The sequence below is a fragment of the Hippopotamus amphibius genome, chromosome 1 (genome assembly GCF_030028045.1).
Source record: "Hippopotamus amphibius kiboko isolate mHipAmp2 chromosome 1, mHipAmp2.hap2, whole genome shotgun sequence".
In the NCBI taxonomy this organism is placed as follows: domain Eukaryota; kingdom Metazoa; phylum Chordata; class Mammalia; order Artiodactyla; family Hippopotamidae; genus Hippopotamus; species Hippopotamus amphibius.
The window spans coordinates 77,368,351-77,387,303 of record NC_080186.1 but is presented as its reverse complement, the minus strand read 5'-3'; the positions used below and the strand labels follow the sequence as shown (position 1 = coordinate 77,387,303).

The 18,953-nt window shown below is 37.8% G+C and overlaps 1 protein-coding gene across 1 annotated transcript in view; it reads left to right on the top strand.

The window, feature by feature from the left end:
* The first annotated feature begins 5,393 nt into the window (after positions 1-5,393).
* The window catches only part of DYNLT5 (dynein light chain Tctex-type family member 5), a 29,855-nt gene continuing 16,295 nt past the window's right edge, over positions 5,394-18,953 (top strand). The window contains exons 1-2 of the mRNA XM_057702126.1: positions 5,394-5,436; positions 12,744-12,865. Of these exons, the coding sequence (XP_057558109.1) occupies positions 12,747-12,865 (119 nt within the window). The 5' untranslated portion in view covers positions 5,394-5,436; positions 12,744-12,746. The remainder of the gene's footprint in view (positions 5,437-12,743; positions 12,866-18,953) is intronic.

The window sequence follows — 18,953 nt, the reverse complement described above, 5'->3', positions numbered from 1 at the left end:
CATCACCACTATATCCCCAGAGCTAGAAGATAGTGGGCATCAATACATTTATACTGAATAAATAAATCTGTAGGGGTGGGGTTTAAGAATATGCATTTTGACAGGCACCCAAATTTGAGAATCACTGCCCTAGTAGATGTCTCAAATACTTCTTAGTTCTGACATTTCATCAGATTTTGGGTATTCAATTATCACTTGAATACCATTTTTCTAGTGAGCTTATTTTTTCATTTAGTCCATTTCGCTTCCTCCAATCTTGAAAAAAAGCAAAAAAAGGTAGAGGGATTTTTCTAGGAAAATCTCTCTTTTCCTTAGAGTTCTTTTATGCTATCTCAGTCTTAAAGTGGCCTGAAATGCATTCTCTCATTTTCATTTTTCTGTTATTTTTGTCAATGTCTTAAAAGATTAAAAGAAGAAGTAGGTATATTGCAAGCTGTCATTCATTCCAAATAAAATGTCCTAAAAAACGGTTCCCTTCCCGCGAGGGACACAGACACCTAACTTGTGAGTTGACATTATTCATTTTGTAGGCCTTTAAATTGAATGCTCTATAAGCATGAACTAGTGTTATTCCAAAAGAGTTGTACCAATCGTTTTCATTTTTGCATTTTTTTTTCTCAAAATAATCACAGTCTGTCAAAGTTGAGTAACCCAGTAAAATGTGCATATATCTAGTACAGAGATGAGTTTGTGGTTTGTTGGTTGTTTTTCTTTTTAAGCTTTCTTTTTTCCGAAAGATTATGCGTTTGAGCAAAATCCCATTCAATCTAAATGTATGCATTTTGCTACGTGGTTTTCTGATCAGCAATTTTTTTTAAACGGGAAAATAATTTTTTATATCAAAACGAGGGCGATGTCTAAATATCGCTTTGAAAGTTAAGTCAATGTGATGTTTCCTTAAAATGAGTCAAATTAAATTGTTGATGTGAATGAACAAATCAATCTTTGTTACACTGATTAGAGAGACTGCTCTGATGACCCACCCCACCTCCTTTACTCTGTGTACTTCTCTCTTGAGGCTTTATTGTATTTTCCTGTTCCTTCCATTTTTTATTTTTATAAATTCCGCGAACAGTCGTTAAATGCCATTTGCTCATTCATAAGTCAAACATGGCTACCATTACATTACTATATGTCCAGGGAATGTGTGGAGGAAAAATGAGATAGGAGTGCAATGTTTAAGCCTCCAAATATTACAAACAAACAACAAAACCCACTAGCATTTCTACTTCTTTGATGTTCTGTCATCTTCTATAGGCTAGAGCTGCATTTTAAATACCTTATTGAATACCAAATATCCTTCTTGAAAGAATGTCAGGGTTTAGGGTCTATTGCGTTGACCATGGTGAGACCTCTTGACTGTCCCTCATGTTTTATATCTGATTTATATCCAAATTGAGTATTCCTAGAAGGGAAAGTCACCTCCTTGTTGACATTCACTATGGGCATAATAACTAATTGTCTAGATTTAACCTCTAATGTTATTTTTCCTTTGGTTTATCATATTTCTAATTGTCTCCTTCTGTCTCTAGGGTAGTACATTGCCTGTTCTAAACACAACTTTAACCTTATAAGAAAAGATGTTAAAATTAAAAGCAAATATATTTTATATGTCCCTTAATTAGTAAAAGAAAATAAGTAAAGGGTAATTCTACTTCAAGGACCATGTTTTCCAAATCACGTTCAGGACTACTGCTTCTGACAAATGTTCGTTGTGGTCTGATAATAAATGATCCTAGACCATAGACCATTGGACACTGATAATAAATGCTAGTGTTTTAATGAAGCTTAAGAAAGTTTTGGATCAGGAAATTTTTTTTTTTCTAGACACATCTTGAAGAAACTTTAGAAAAGTTTTCTTTTTAACACCGGTTTACATATCTTTCAGGAACTTCAAATAATATAACCAGGAATGCTTTGAAAAGATGCTTCGGGTTTTTGTTTTAACTCTAAGGAAAATGTCTGCACTCTAAATGAATTAGTATCTACTTAAAATTCATTAGTATATCTTAGTGAATTTAACTTTATCACCTAAAATATTCAAAACAAACAATAAAATTGCTTTATTCTTTTAATTTTTTAAGTATTATTTTTAAGATCTGCACCTATGGCCATCACATCATGCTCCTATCTGTTGAAGATGGTCCAAATTCTTTATAGAGTGGAATTAACACTAGTGAACAATCTGTGGTAATACTTCATCCAAACGCTTTAAGAAATTGAAACATGATGGATTGATGCTGACGGCATTCTTACATAATCTTGTTAGAAATTATACCTAAGAAAAATGCACTATTTAGTATAGCATTTGCAGGACTCTACAGTCTATTAATGAGACTGTTCTTTTCATTACATGGTTCTTTTTGCTTTGCTTTATTTTGCAAATCAATTGTTTTCACAAAAAATCCATAAAGTCACTTTAAAAATCCTTGGGTAAACTGTCTGTTATCAGACAGAAAAGAGTACAGCTGAATCACTTTACATTTCTCTAAATATAGTTCAATTTTTCATTCATTCAGAGTTTCTGAATCACCTTGATAGATCATAAGCCATTTATCATTTTAAAACATTGCATTGAATGAGTATATCATGCCAGTGTTAATTCCATCTCACTTGGTCAGCCGTAGATTACTTCACTGAGAGTTTCTTTTCTTTTGGCAAAACAAATTTTAGTGTTATTCATCGTCATTTTAAAATATTTTACTTATTTTACACCATTACTTTAAAATATTTTAAATAATACACCAAATGACTGTCATTGGGTTCATTGTCCCAAGGTCCAAAGCCAGGTTTGTTCTTTTCCTTATGAGATGATAGGATGATCATTTTCATAGCTGTGGTTTTTGCAAGCCAATATTTAGCTCTTGCTTTGTTAAATGGATATGCATGAGGGAGACTGGTCCCTGTTTTCCCTCTCTCCCTGTGTCTCTCTCTCAGTCTAAGGGAGTTGGAACATTGCCTCTAAATAATTTTTCTTGAAAAAGCCAAGTGTTGGTATGATATGCTCATCTCATCTATAAGCAGGGCTTCACTACAGGCCAAGCAGTCATTTGTAGAGCTAGCTTTTTAAACTGTTTAAAGTGTATTGGGTTTCAATATACAAAGGATTTTTTTTCACTTTGCATAGGATAAGATCTGTATGAATGAAATGATCAAATTTTAATTTTGTGCCTACTAAGTGGCAGTGGAAGGCATTGACTTTTTTTGTAATTTTAATAATGAGAAACTAGGAAAAGAGTCTCAGAGAAATTTTGCTGTGTTTCTAAAGGTAATAAAATTCAGTCAGCTGTCTTCCTTAAGGAAAATGTTGTTAGTGTATACTTTGAGTTGGTGGTAGCTTTTATTTAGAGTTCTCCATGATCTTTGTAGCAAAAGTAAACAATGTTTTTATGACCTTGGATGGAGTACATATTTTCAGAAAACACCTTAAGCATAAAATGTTTATTAAAACAAATTATGGGGTAAAATACTCAAATATACTTTTAAAATTAGTTAAAATGTTGATGGCTGGCTCTTTTTCCTACCTGTGTAATTCAGCAGAGAATATCTGATTCTCATAGCTGTGATGAAATCTTTACTGCTTGTGTGCCGTGCTCAAGAAAAAAACCAGCAAAAGAAGCAAGGGCTTGTTCCTTCACAGAACTGCCCAAAGCTCTCTGATGAACAATGGTGATATGAATGTGTAATACTGACTTCTTGAAGATAATCATGAGAACATTTTAATGTTACTTGCCTTATAAATTTAAAAAGGTGTGGATATCATTTTTTGTAAATAATGATTTTTACAAGTGTTTTTTCCCTGATAATTTTCCCAATTACCCATGTCACAGAATCCTGAATATGCAATTATTTATCATGGCACATTACTGCAACTAGGGCTCCCATTTCAGGACAAAGTTTCACCATACGTGAGAACAAGATCAAATATCGAAGTAAATTGTTATTTAAATGTGATTTTTTTTTTCCTGGAAAATAAATGAAAAACATAAAAATCAGTTGACTTGTGAACCTCTTTTATTACCAGCCTCTCAAAGTTTTACCACATTTCTGGAAAACTTCATTGCATATTTAGGGTGGACACGGTGGGCAGAAGGTCTGGCACAGTGCATGGGCTTTAGAGTTGGACAAGTCTCATTCTATAATTTAACTATAATCTTGAACATGTTAGTGATTCTTCACTTCCTAATCTTAGAAAAAAAGAGTCAATATCCCCTTATCCTAGTGTCATTAAACAGATTAAATGAGATATATTTATCAGTCACCTAACAGTTCCTATTATACAGTAAATAGTCAACAATCCTTTCCTGTTCTTATTTTTCTGTGAATAGGGGTTGAGATGGGCCAGAAAATGTTAATGCTCTTTCTCCAGGGCTATCCTAAACTTATGCGCTCTACAGTTATCCAGATGTATTGCTATCGACAGCCAATTCTAGCTGCACCGAGCACTCATCAATGGACATGTGCCAGGCTAGGTGCTTAGAGGCACCATCTTATTTCTGTCTCCAGTGACTTTCCACTCTGTGAAGGTCCCTAGGATCTGGTTGGTTGGTTTAGGGTTGGGGGAGGAGCTCTGGGGTTAGAAAGGGGATAATTATTAAGGGGAAAGGGCCTATTAGTTACGTCAGGTAGGTCCTCAACCCCAAAGAGTCTCCACTTCAAATCTTCTTAAACTTTAAGAGTTAGGGAGAGTGGTGTCAAGGAAAGCGTAAAGTGAAGGTTTGTAACGCACAAAAGATAAGCCTATGAGTTCCGAGGGGCCCTGGGCATAGTACTCAATATCTTAGAATCTCAATTCTCTAAATCTGTGTAGAAGTTAACAACCCTTTCATGAATGAATTGTGGGGATGATTAGATAAAACTGAAACTGCTTGCCAGTACCTGGTAAATGTGAGCTCTCAATCAATTATCCCTCTTATCAACCATCTGTGCCTTCGGTGGTGCAAAGCAGCATCAGGGATCAGGGAAAGGGAAGGGGGTGCTTTCCTTTCTCTCTGTACCTCGCATTTCCCGTCCTAGGAGCCGGCAGCATTTCCCACTCCTGCCCCTGACATCTGCAAAAGGAAACTGATGAGGGCTCTCAGGGCTGCCCCTTGAGTTCCCAGAAGTCCCCCTCGCTATAGAATGACTCGGCTCCTCTCCAGCTCGCGGCCACCCCCGGGCACAGCCGGACTCAGGGCGGCCCCCTCCGGGCAGTGACGACGGGATCCTTTGCATCCTCAGGCGGCTCAGAGGACCACACAACTACCATGCCTGCCTGGGTCGGGCCAAAGACTCTGTTTGAGAAGGTCACCTTGGAGACGGGTCGCGGAGTCCAGGGGGAGTGCGCGGATACTAGCGGGCAGAGGGAAGCCTGGGAGGCGGGCCCCTGCAGCGGACGAGCCCGTGGTCCCAGAGTCCCCCGGCCGAGCCGCGACTGTATCTCTAGCCCTGCCTTAGGTAAGTGCGCCCTCTCCGCAGCGCTTCCGGGCAGGAGCGGAGACGATTGACTAAGGCAAAACGCAAGTTCGAGGATCTAGGGGGCTAAGGAGGGAGGGCCCTGTGTTGAGAAATGGCCTGCCTGCCTTGTCCACGACCTCTCTCTCTCTGATGCCGTATTCCTCCTCCCTCCAAGAAATAAGAAAAAGGTGGCCCCAGTTGTTGGAACTGGAAGCGGGTCCTGGCCTTTGTTCCCCAGCCGCCTGTGGGTCTGGGCTTTAGAGTGATGCCCAGTGCAGAGCTGGCCCGCCGGGTCGGGTCGTGGAGCAACATGAGTTCTGAGCAGTCTGCCTGAGGTCAGCCTGGCGACACCGGTGGCCTCAGCCCCTCTGTACCTCCAGGCCCCAAATCTGGCCTGTGGGGCAGCTTTGGAAGCAGGTGAGCAGACCAAGCTCCGTCTGTGTCATTTTAAGATCAGAACCTGAATGACCCACTTAAACAGGCTCAGTATGTCTTGTCCACACATATACACACTCATACAGACACACTCACGTACACAGACACACTCAAACACACAAGCACACACGCATTCAGTGCACAGACACATCACACACAAAGGTGCTTGCACCGACACACAAAGGCACACACTCCGGTACACAGGTGCACACAAAAAGAGATGCTCACACGGGCCCTCACACAGGCACACACATTCATGTACACAGACAGTCACTCATACACAGAGCCTCACACACTCATGGGGACACACTCATGCTCATACTCACAAGCACGTGCCCACAGAGACACATGCTCACATAGAGATGCTCACACCCGTGTACACACTCACACACAGGTCCACAGTCACACACACCCCACACTGCCTCTCTTCCTAACACCCTGTACCTCTGCCGTATTTGTGTGCTCTTCCGTACCCTTTGCCTCTGTCTGCCCTGACACTGAACACACTGGGGGTTTAGGGTGTGTTCTTGTCTGCCCTGTGTGGCAGTTGCCCCACTTCAACTCCCAGCTCTTTGAAGGCAGGGACTGTTTTAGTTCTGTTGCAGTGCCTAGCACAGTGTCTCCCTGTCAGGGCTCTCAGATTTACAGATTATAAAATGATTCCAATGAGCATCTAAATTTGTATGTGAGCAATAGGGCAGGAGAGTTACAGTGCGAGTTCTGGAAAGTCCATTCCTACTACCAGCTTTTTCACAAGCATTTGTGACAGGAGGTAGGTTTTCCAATAAATTACTTCATTAAAAGTTCTGTTTGCTCTTTACAGAGTAAATCACTGTTGCTTGAAAAAAAGAAATACCCTTTGAAGAAGCAGTTCATCTTAATTTTTAAAGTAACAGCAACAACAACATTAATTAGTAAAACATCATTGAGATTAAATTTGAGGGGGGCAATAAAAATAGTATTTTCTGGTGTAGGATAATATCTTTCGTCCACATATGGCTGTCTTTTCTCAGTGACTTTAACCTCTCCTGCAGTTAAGTATTTTTGTTGAAGCTTCATATCTGCATATGTGAATTAACTATGCTATCGTATAAATAAAAGTTATCAGATGAGACTTCCCTGGTGGTCCAGTGGTTAAGACTACACGCTTCCACTGAAGGGGGCACCGATTGGATCCCTGGTCAGGGAACTAAGATCCTGCATGCTATGCAGCACGACCAAAAAAATAAAAACAAAATAAAAAGAAAGTCTTCATTTCTTATAAGTTCTGAAATATTTTTTAGAAGAGTTACCATATTTCCAGTTATACTGACCAGAATAACAACACATACTAAAAATCACTCTTTTTTTTTTTTTTTTTTTTTTTTTTTATTATTATTTTATTTTATTTTATTTTATTTATTTATTTTTTTTTTTTTTTGGGGGGTACACCAGGTTCAATCAATTGTTTTTTTTACACATATCCCCATATTCCCTCCCTTCCTTGACGCCCCCCCCTCGATTCCCCCCCACCCTCCCTGCCCCAGTCCTCTAAGGCATCTTCCATCCTCGAGTTGGACTCCCTTTGTTATACAACAACTTCCCACTGACTATTTTACAGGTGGTAGTATATATATGTCTGTACTACTCTCCCGCTTCTTCTCAGTTTCCCCTTCACCCCCCGCCCCCTCCCATACCTCGAGTTCTCCAGTCCATTCTCTGTATCTGCTTCCCTGTTCTTGTCACTGAGTTCATCAGTACCATTTTTATATTCCGTATATGTGAGTTAGCATACAATATTTGTCTTTCTCTTTCTGACTTACTTCACTCTGTATGACAGATTGTAGTTCTATCCACCTCATTACATATAGCTCCATCTCATCCCTTTTTATAGCTGAGTAATATTCCATTGTATATATATGCCACATCTTCTGTATCCATTCATTTGTTGATGGGCATTTAGGTTGCTTCCATGTCCTGGCTATTGTAAAGAGTGCTGCAATAAACATGATGGTACAAGTTTCTTTTGGGATTATGGTTTTCTTTGGGTATATGCCCAGGAGTGGGATGACTGGATCATATGGTAGTTCTATTTGTAGTTTTTTAAGGAACCTCCAAATTGTTTTCCATAGTGGCTGTACCAACTTACAGTCCCACCAACAGTGCAGGAGAGTTCCCTTTTCTCCACACCCTCTCCAACATTTGTTGTTTCCAGACTTTGTGATGATGGCCATTCTGATTGGTGTGAGGTGATACCTCATTGTGGCTTTGACTTGCATTTCTCTGATGATGAGTGATGTTGAGCATCTTTTCATGTGTTTGTTGGCCATCTGTATGTCTTCTTTGGAGAAATGTCTATTTAGGTCTTCTGCCCATTTGTGGATTGGGTTATTTGCTTTTTTGGTATGAAGCTGCATGAGCTGCTTGTATATTTTGGAGGTTAATCCTTTGTCTGCTGTTTCATAGGCAATTATTTTTTCCCATTCTGAGGGTTGCCTTTTAGTCTTGTTTATGGTTTCTTTTGCTGTGCAAAAGCTTTTAAGTTTCATGAGGTCCCATTCGTTTATTCTTGATTTTATTTCCATGATTCTAGGAGGTGGGTCAAAAAGGATGTTGCTTTGATGTATGTCAAAGAGTGTTCTGCCTATGTTTTCCTCTAGGAGTTTGATAGTGTCTGGCCTTACATGTAGGTCTTTAATCCATTTGGAGTTTATTTTTGTGTATGGTGTTAGGAAGTGTTCTAATTTCATTCTTTTACATGTTGCTGTCCAATTTTCCCAGCACCACTTATTGAAGAGGCTGTCTTTTTTCCATTGTATACTCGTGCCTCCTTTGTCAAAGATAAGGTGCCCATATGTGTTTGGGCTTACTTCTGAGTTCTCTATTCTGTTCCATTGATCTTCCTTTCTATTTTTGTGCCATTACCATACTGTCTTGATCACTATGGCCTTGTAGTATAGTTTGAAGTCAGGAAGCCTGATTCCACCAACTCCATTTTTCCTTCTCAAGATTGCTTTGGCTATTCGGGGTCTTTTGCGTTTCCATACAAATCATAAGATTTCTTGCTCTAGTTCTGTGAAAAATGCCATTGGTAATCTGATCGGGATTGCATTAAATCTGTAAATTGCTTTGGGTAGTACAGTCATTTTCACGATGTTGATTCTTCCAATCCAGGAACATGGTATATCCCTCCATCTGTTTATGTCATCTTTGATTTCTTTCATCAATGTCTTAAAGTTTTCTGCATACAGATCTTTTGCCTCCTTAGGCAGGTTTATTCCTAGGTATTTTATTCTTTTGGTTGCAATGGTGAATGGGAGAGTTTCCTTAATTTCTCTTTCTGCTCTTCCGTTGTTCGTGTATAGGAATGCAAGAGATTTCTGTGCATTAATTTTGTATCCTGCTACTTTACTAAACTCATCAATGAGTGCTAGCAGTTTTCTGGTAGAGTCTTTAGGGTTTTCTATATATAGTATCATGTCATCTGCAAAGAGTGATAATTTTACTTCTTCTTTTCCAATTTGGATTCCTTTAATTTCTTTTTCTTCTCTGATTGCTGTGGCTAACACTTCCAAAACTATGTTGAATAACAGTGGTGAGAGTGGACACCCTTGTCTTGTTCCTGTTCTTAGAGGGAATTCTTCCAGTTTTTCTCCATTGAGAACAATGTTGGCTTTTGGTTTGTTATATATGGCTTTTATGATGTTGAGGTAATTTCCTTCTATACCCATTTTCTGGAGAGCTTTTATCATAAATGGATGTTGAACTTTGTCAAAAGCTTTTTCTGCATCTATTGAAATGATCATATGGTTTTTATCCTTCAATTTGTTGATATGATGTATCACGTTGATTGATTTGCGTATATTGAAGAATCCTTGCATCCCAGGGATAAACCCCACTTGATCGTGGTGTATGATTTTTTTAATGTGCTGTTGCAGTCTGTTAGCTAGTATTTTGTTGAGGATTTTTGCATCTATATTCATCAGTGATATTGGTCTGTAGTTTTCTTTTTTTGTGACATCTTTGCCTGGTTTTGGTATCAGGGTGATGGTAGCCTCATAGAATGAGTTTGGGAGTGCTCCGCCTTCTGCAATATTTTGGAAGAGTTTGAGAAGGATAGGTGTTAACTCTTCTCGAAATGTTTGATAGAATTCGCCTGTGAATCCATCTGGTCCTGGGCTTTTGTGTGTTGGGAGATTTTTAATCACTGCCTCAATTTCTGTACTTGTGATTGGTCTGTTCATGGTTTCTATTTCTTCCTGGTTCAGTCTTGGAAGATTGTATTTTTCTAAGAATGTATCCATTTCTTCCAGGTTATCCAATTGATTGGCATATAGTTGCTTGTAGTAGTCTCTCATGATGTTTTGTATTTCTGAGGTGTCCGTTGTGACTTCTCCTTTTTCATTTCTAATTCTGTTGATTTGCATCTTCTCCCTTTTTTTCTTGATGAGTCTGGCTAATGGTTTATCAATTTTGTTAATCTTCTCAAAGAACCAGCTTTTAGTTTTATTGATTTTTCTTATGGTTTCTTTCCTTTCTTTTTCATTTATTTCTGCTCTGATCTTTATGATTTCTTTCCTTCTGCTCATTTTGGGGTTTCTTTGTTCTTCTTTCTCTAGTTGTTTGAGGTGTAAGGTTAGGTTGTTTATTCGATCATTTTCTTGTTTCTTAAGGTAGGACTGTATTGCTATAAACTTCCCTCTTAGAACTGCTTTTGCTGCGTCCCATAGGTTTTGGGTTGTTGTGTTTTCGTTGTCATTTGTTTCTAGATACTTTTTGATTTCCTCTTTGATTTCTGTAGTGATTCCTTGGTTGTTTAATAGTGAATTGTTTAGCCTCCATGTGTTTGTATTTTTTGCAGTTTTTTTCCTGTAATTGATATCTAGTCTCATGGCATTGTGGTCTGAGAAGATGCTTGATATGATTTCAATTTTCTTGAATTTGCTGAGGTTTGATTTGTGACCCAGGATGTGATCTATCCTGGAAAATGTTCCGTGTGCACTTGAGAAGAAAGTGTAGTCTGTCGTTTTTGGATGGAATGTCCTATAAATATCAATTAAGTCAAGATGGTCTAATGTGTCATTTAAAGCTTGTGTGTCTTTATTTATTTTCTGTTTGGATGATCTGTCCATTGATGTAAGTGGGGTGTTCAAGTCTCCCACTATAATTGTGTTACTGTCGATGTCCCCTTTTATAGCTGTTAGCATTTGCCTTATGTATTGAGGTGCTCCTATATTGGGGGCATAGATATTTACCATTGTGATATGTTCTTCTTGGATGGATCCCTTGATCATTATGTAGTGCTCTTCCTTGTCTCTTTTAATAGTCTTTACTTTCAAGTCTAATTTGTCTGATATGAGTATTGCTACTCCAGCTTTCTTTTGACTTCCATTTGCATGGAATATCTTTTTCCATCCCTTCACTTTCAGTCTATATGTATCCCTTGGTCTGAAGTGGGTTTCTTGTAGGCAGCATATAGAAGGGTCTTGTTTTTGTATCCATTCAGCCAGTCTGTGTCTTTTGGTTGGAGCATTTAATCCATTTACATTTAAAGTGATTATTGACATGTGTGTTCCAATTACCATTTTCTTAATTGTTTTGGGTTTGTACTTGTAGGTGTTTTCCTTTTCTTGTGTTTCCTACTTAGAGAAGTTCCTTTAGCACTTGTTGTAAGGCTGGTTTGGTGGTGCTGAATTCTCTTAACTTTTGCTTGTCTGGAAAGCTTTTGATTTCTCCCTCAAATCTGAATGAGATTCTTGCTGGGTAAAGTATTCTTGGCTGTAGGTTTCTCTCTTTCAGGACTTTCAGTATATCCTGCCATTCCCTTCTGGCCTGCAGAGTTTCTGTAGAAAGGTCAGCTGTTATCCTGATGGGTTTTCCCTTATATGTTGTTTGTTGCTTTTCTCTTGCTGCTTTTAATATTTTTTCTTTGTGTTGAATTGTCGTTAGTTTGATTAATATGTGTCTTGGTGTATTTCTCCTTGGGTTTATTCTGTATGGGACTCTCTGTGCTTCTTGGACTTGGTGAATTATTTCCTTTCCCATGTTGGGGAAGTTTTCCACTAGAACCTCTTCAAATATTTTCACAGACCCTTTCTTGTTTTCTTCTTCTTCTGGGATGCCTATAATTCGAATGTTGGTACGTTTAAGGTTATCACTGAGGTCTCTGAGGCTGTCTTCTAGTCTTTTTATTTTTTTATCTTTTTCCTGCTCTGTGGCGTTTATTTCTTCCATTCTATCTTCCAACTCACTTATTCGTTCTTCTGCCTCAGTCATTCTGCTGGTTAGAGCATCTAGAGTATTTTTAATTTCAGTTATTTTGTTATCCATTGCTGTTTGTTTTTCTGAGTTCTTATGAACTGTTTCTTGTACTTTCTCTAATTTGTTATCGAGATTTTGTATCATTTTTACTATCATTACTCTAAATTCTTTTTCAGGCATTTTTCCTATTTCCTCCTCATTTATTTGGTCTTGTGGGTTTTTTTCCTGCTCCTTTGCCTGCATGGTGTTTCTTTGTTTCCTCATGGTTGTCCAAGCTTTTGGGGTTGCTTGTCCTGGTGATAGAGGTGTTTATAGAAGACTGTCCAAGCCTCAGACTAATGTCCAAGTATTGGATTAGACGAATATTCAGTTTGTTATATCTAAGGTGGGACCCTGTGCATTAGCTAGGACCCGGGCTCCTTCCGTATTGTGGCTCTGCCATCTCCAGCATGTGCCTTCCATGGTCTCCATATTCCTGAGTCAAGTCTAAAAATCACTCTTAAGGAAACCCCAGTTCCCTATTCAAAAATGCTTAAAAAAAACTGTGTACTTTATTTAGAATGGGTCTCTGTGTTATACTAAAATATTTTCAGATCTTTTGTTCAATATTTTACAAAAGTTTTCTTCCATAGGTTATGATGATGTCAGACATTGCTAAAGACAGAACAGCTCATTTACTAAAGAAGAGGGGCAGCGTGTCTTCTCTAAGTAGTCATGAGTTCCGGCGGAAGGAACCTCAGGGGCGCACCAAAGAGTGAGTAACTGAATGTCCATTAACAAACTCAATTATTGAATAAACAGGTTCATAATATTTATTAGGAGGAAAAAACACACATTTCCTTTGGGACATAAAAAGGGAGAAAAATGGGCAAGCACAAGTTTTAGGTCATCTTTGGGGGGCCATATTTTTTAAAACAAAGAGAAAGAATGGTAACTAGGCTTATCATGGTCATCATTTTGAAATGTATAGAACTATTGAATCACTGTGTTGTGCAACAAGAAAAAGAAGAAAGAGAAAAAGAGCAAGAAAACTTAAGTGATAAGTTGATCACAACAGCGTTTTTTGTTATTTCAGAGACTACCTCCAAAAAATCATCTACTGAAAAGAATGTCATATGCAATGTAGACCAGCTACTTCTTGTTTCCTGAATTCTTCTCCTCAATATTATATGAATACATCATTTTTGCATTTTTGTAATCAATATATATATATACAATGCATTTAGCATTATTTTAAACAAATTTTGTAATGTATTTTCATAGTCTGTGCATATCCTTTTAAATGGTTGCATAATACAGTATTTTGTCAGCTTGTAATTCTGTGTTAGCTAACCATTCCCCAATTATTGAGCATTTTAAGTTTGTTTCCAATTTTTAAATTTTACTATATCAGAAGTCTCTGCTTGCTTTGTTCCCAGAAGTATAATTAGTGGGTCAAAGGATAATAAGTACATTTCTGGGCTCTTGCTACATATTGCATTTGCTTTCCTAAAAAAAGATTAATTTTTAATACTTTCATGGCATTTTTTTGACTGCCATCAGGAAGAAAACCAAACAAATTATCCAATGCAGAGGTCAGTTAATTTACATAATAGACTTTCCTTCTTAACAATTTACACAGGATTGAAAGATGTAGCATATTAATCCCCATGATTAGGAAGCAGGAGCTGGTGTGTCTGGTGGAACAGAGACCAGAAGAACTGGAAGAGATTTACATTCAAATTTTGAAACCAAAGTGTTCTGCTCTCAGAGAGTATTAATGCACTTACTCAAAATTCCACTTTTCAACCCTGAATGTTTGTGGATTACAAGTACTGTACAATCTCTCTCATTTACAGATAGGAAATATAAAGGAGTAGCAATTTCAGTGTACACCAGAAGTAAAGCTGGGAGAATAATTAACCTCTATAGCTTTTGCTTCTGATCCTAAGTCATTTTGGCTGCTATTTCCAAGATTAAGTGCAAGAGTTTTTGGGTGTTTTTTTTTATTATTTTAAAATAATTGTTAGCTTAATTCAACTTTTTAGAAGAAAGTATTATAATAATAATCTGACATAAATTCTGGTCCCGTGATTTAAAAAGCACTGTTCTCATCCAAAAACTAACCTATCATCACTTTTTGAATAATCTTTATTTACTTCTTCCTTTCAAAGCAAATTAGAAAGTCATGTAGAATCAGAATGTGGCACAATCTGAAGAATAAAAGATCACTCATTTTATTAATGAATTGCAAATACAAATTAAAAGGTAAGAAGAACACAAAAACAGTTTTAGCAACACATTAGGAAAGATTTTTTTTTACTAACAAATACATTTAAGTAATAATTATTTTGACATATTTCAAAGTCAGAAATTGTGACTCTCAAATAAAATATTCAGAATGGATCCTCTATTTGAGCTTTTTTTTCTTAAACAGAAAACGAACATCTTCCAAGCACTCTCACAATGCAGAGGCCATTTTCAGGAGGCTGCCTCCCAACCCTAACTCCCATTTACCTTCCATTGTCTTCATCCTGGCCTGGGACCAGAATGTATGGGTGATTATCCTTCCTGAAATGGGTCTTCAACTAGCGGAAAAACTCTGAAAACTTCGATCGAATGCAGCATCGTTTTGAATTTGCAGTGTTTTGTTTGTTTGTCTGTTTGGAAAAGCATATACCTTTCATTTCAAAGTTATTTCAAAACAGTTTTTTGAATAGATTAATTTCAATAGTATTAACATAAAGCGTATGCGGAAGTATATTTAGGGCCTAATACATTATCTCATTTAATCTCCTGAGTATTAATCCTACTAAGTAGACATCATTTTACCATTTTACTATGAAATAACTGAGACTTACAGGTCACGGAACAATTTAAGGGCTAGGACACAGTCCTAAATCATGAATATAGCAGAAAGGGTCCACAGACTCTTGCCTGCTTCTCTAGTAGCATCTTCCCTACTATCCTGCTTATGCGTGTATGTGTTGTCGCGGGCTGCTTTGACACCATAATGGCAGAGTTGAGTAGTTGCAATAGAAATGCAGGGCCTGCAAAGTCAAAAATATCGACTATGTGGCATTTCGTAGAAATATTTGCCAACCCCTGTTCTATAAGAGAGCTGCTATTGTAATCTTCATCTTACAAATGAAGAAACAGATGCTTAGAGAGGTTGAGGCTCCAAAGCTACAGAATTAGCAAGTGGCAAAATGGGCTTTTGTTTACAGTCCAAAATTCTCATTCTCTGAAAATTGGCTATCTGTGTGTAACTTCTATCAATGAAACCCTTCTACTCATTCACCAGAATCTTCTGTTTCCCATCCATGGGTAAGAGCAGGTATTTACAATGACATCTTTCTTGTTGGAAGCAGGCTTTGGCAGCCTTCAAAGAGTATTTGAACAGATGTGCTGCTCTTATATCCTTAAAATGGGAAATAGAAGCCTGAGGTTAAGTTACTTTCCCAGGATAATGTAACATAATATCCGGGCTTCTTATCTCTGAGGCCTGTAGTTCAACTGGTAGGTCAAGCCTAAGATTGAAGACTGAAGAGTCTCTCTTTGCCTCAAACCAAAATTACAGTGAACCAGAACTCTGACGGATCCTAGAGCTCTCTTTTTGAACCCACTGGTGGCATCTAACTCCTTAGTTAGGCCACATTATATTCTTCCACTTACTCATTTATTCAAGGTTTATTAAGCTTCCGCTCCATGCCAATTATTGTGCCACATGTTAGGCATATAAAGGTGACTTAACTGTACGGTTGTTCTTCTTTAGAGAATCTCATTTTTTAAGTAAACTTAAAGCCAGCTGGTAATCCTTTTTTCCGAAAAAATGGAAAAGATTACATTCATTGCTTCATTTGAAATAAATGTTTATTGCCCAATGAGTAGGTGGTGAAACACACAGAAATAATCTGGTGGGAAAGGCAATGAACAAGTCATTTTAAATATGATGAATTTATGCTATGATTCCAACCTATACTACTTGAGCTGCTTATGCGCAGTTAAAAATGATGTTGCCTGGCCTGTTTCCTCATTTTAATAAATTCTGTTGCCATCTGAATCAAATGAAAGCTCCCAAAACAAAATCTGGATGAGACACAGCTTCCCCTCAAAGACAGAGAAGCTTGAGAAAATTGCAATGGCCATATTCCTAAATGAAAGCACAATAATAGCTAATATTATGTTGTGCTTGATAGATACATCACATACAATATCCACATAAATCTCATAAAAACCCTGTGGGTTAAGTAGAGAAGGTACTTTTATTATCCCCATTTATCTCACTTATTATCTTATTTATCTCAGGAGCAGAGTTGAGTTGAGAACATTCCTCATTTCGTAGCACAATGTTATCACCAATATGAGTAGGACCCCTTGTCTGCCTGGTTGACCCTGTTCTTCCCCATTCTCACTCCTGATCTCATCTCCCAATAGGCACCCACTCTGATGCACAAAATACTAAGTATACTACAAGAATACATATATAGTTAAATACTGTATTATATATATGCATATATATTTTTTAAATTTTCTGTGTATTATGATGTTTTGGCATCTTAAAAAAACTTCCCGACTGGGGAGAGACTGCCTCGCCCCCAGGTCTAGCCAATTATAAGATAGTCAAGGGGACTTCCTAGGTGGCCCATTGGTTAAGAATGTGCCTGCCAATGCAGGGGACCTGGGTTCGAGCCTTGCTCTGGGAAGATCCCACGTGCCACGGAGCAACTAAGCCCATGAGCCATAACTATTGAGCCCATGTGATCCAACTACTGAAGCCCGCAGGCCTAGAGCCCGTGCTTTGCAACAAGAGAAGCCACCACAGTGGGGAGCCCGCGCACTGCAAGGAAGAGTAGCCCTGCTTGCCACAACTAGAGAAAGCCTGTGTGCAGCAACGGAGACCCAACGCAGCCAATAAACACATTAAATAAATAAATAAATAAATATATTTTAAAAAAAAAAAGTAGTCAAGGACTCAGCAGGGAGCATGCCTTTGATATCCAAACTAACCAACTGGGATCCTGATCTGTTCTCTCGGGCCCCCCACACATCCCAGGAGGTACTATTTCTCTGCCCTAATCATCCCAAGTACCAGGCAACTAGGGGCCTCACCTATAGCTTAGCACCCACTGAAATTATTCAGACCAGGCCAGTCCCGAAGTGTTTCCCCTGCACAGCTTTGCCTTTCCCTGGGAAACCCCAGTAAAGGCCCTGGCTCTCTGTTACTCCTGTCTTCTGCCTCTTGACCACACTGGCATTTTTCCACATGGTCCTGTGTGGCATGTTATACCTCTTGCCTCTAGGACTTGTGAGTATAATAAATTATGTTTTCATGAACCCCTCCTCTGCCTCCTTTTGTGACTTCACCTGACTGACTCATAAAAATTTACAGAACAAGTACTTAACAAAGATATGCATTTTTGACTTAGATGAATGGTATTGTGCTATAAATCTCATTTTTTCTCAATCTCATATCTCATTCAACATTTTTATCTTTTTATATTTACTCACATAACTATGGATATCTAGCACTTTGCTTCTTACTGCTGCACAGTAGTCCTTAATATCCATCCAGTACTCATGTTCTCACCCATTCCCCTAGGGATGGACACCCAGATTGGCTTTCGCTCCCTGCTAGGGTATGCACTGCCATGTGGAACATCTTTGTACATAACCCTTCACTGGCATCTTTGTGAAAACTGTCCTGGGAATGTGATCCCAGGTAAAGGCCTTCCCATTAAGGAAGATGTGAATTAATGGAGAAATAATTCATAGATAAAACTGCTTAATACAAATACATATCAAGAGTTCTCAGATTAATCTACAAATGCAATATATCTCAATCAAAATCCATTTGTACTTTTTGAGAAACTCAACAAACTATTTCTAAATTTTATAAATAAGGAAATAATTCTGAGTAACTAAGTTAACTTTGAAGGGTGAGCACAGAGGAGGAATTTACTCTGTCAGATACTAAGATATACCACAAAGTTGTAGTCAGTAAAAATAATAATAAATGCAGGAATAAACAAATATGTGTAGAAATAGACAAATAGACCAATGGAACACAAAGAAACTTTAGAAGCAGACCTGTGGATATATAGAACATAATATATGAGCAAGGAGAAATGGTAGGTTTTTAATAGATTGTTTTGAGAGAAAGCTGGCTTACTATAACAAGGGAAAAAATGAAGCTAGATTCTTATACCATTTGCATGGTAGACACCAGATAGAAGACTGAAATGTAGAAAGCTATAAAGTTAATAGAAGTATAAAATATCTTTGTATTCTGTGGGAGAGAAAGATTTCTTAAGTAAGATCCCAAAATGAAAATCTAAAACCATAAATCAAAAAAAAAATCATAAATACAACTACAATAAAATTTGTATTCCTGTTCAACAAAGAATACAATAGACAGTTTGTAGGGCAATAGAAGATATATATTTGTAAACTCATGCATATTAACAATCTAAAAAAGAAAGGAAAACAATTTTTAAATAGTCAAAAGAGGTAAACAGCAAGTTACAGGAGTAAAGCCCAAATGGCAAAGCAAAATGTGAAGAGATACTTAAATTCACTTGGAATGAAAGAAAAGGCAAATTAAAACGATACCATATTGCACCCATCTGAATGGCAAAACATAAGAAGGGAGAATAACACCAAATGCTGGCAATGCTAGTGGGAAAAATAGCTTATATAGGCATTCAGCGAAGAAATCTAACAGTATTTAGAAAAAACAGGGATAAAATAATGCCCTATTATCCCCATATATTGAGGAAACTGAGGCTTGGTGTGGTAAAGTGCCCAGAGTATCACAATTCTCAGATGACAGAGCAAATAATCTGGTTCTCTGACCCTAGAAT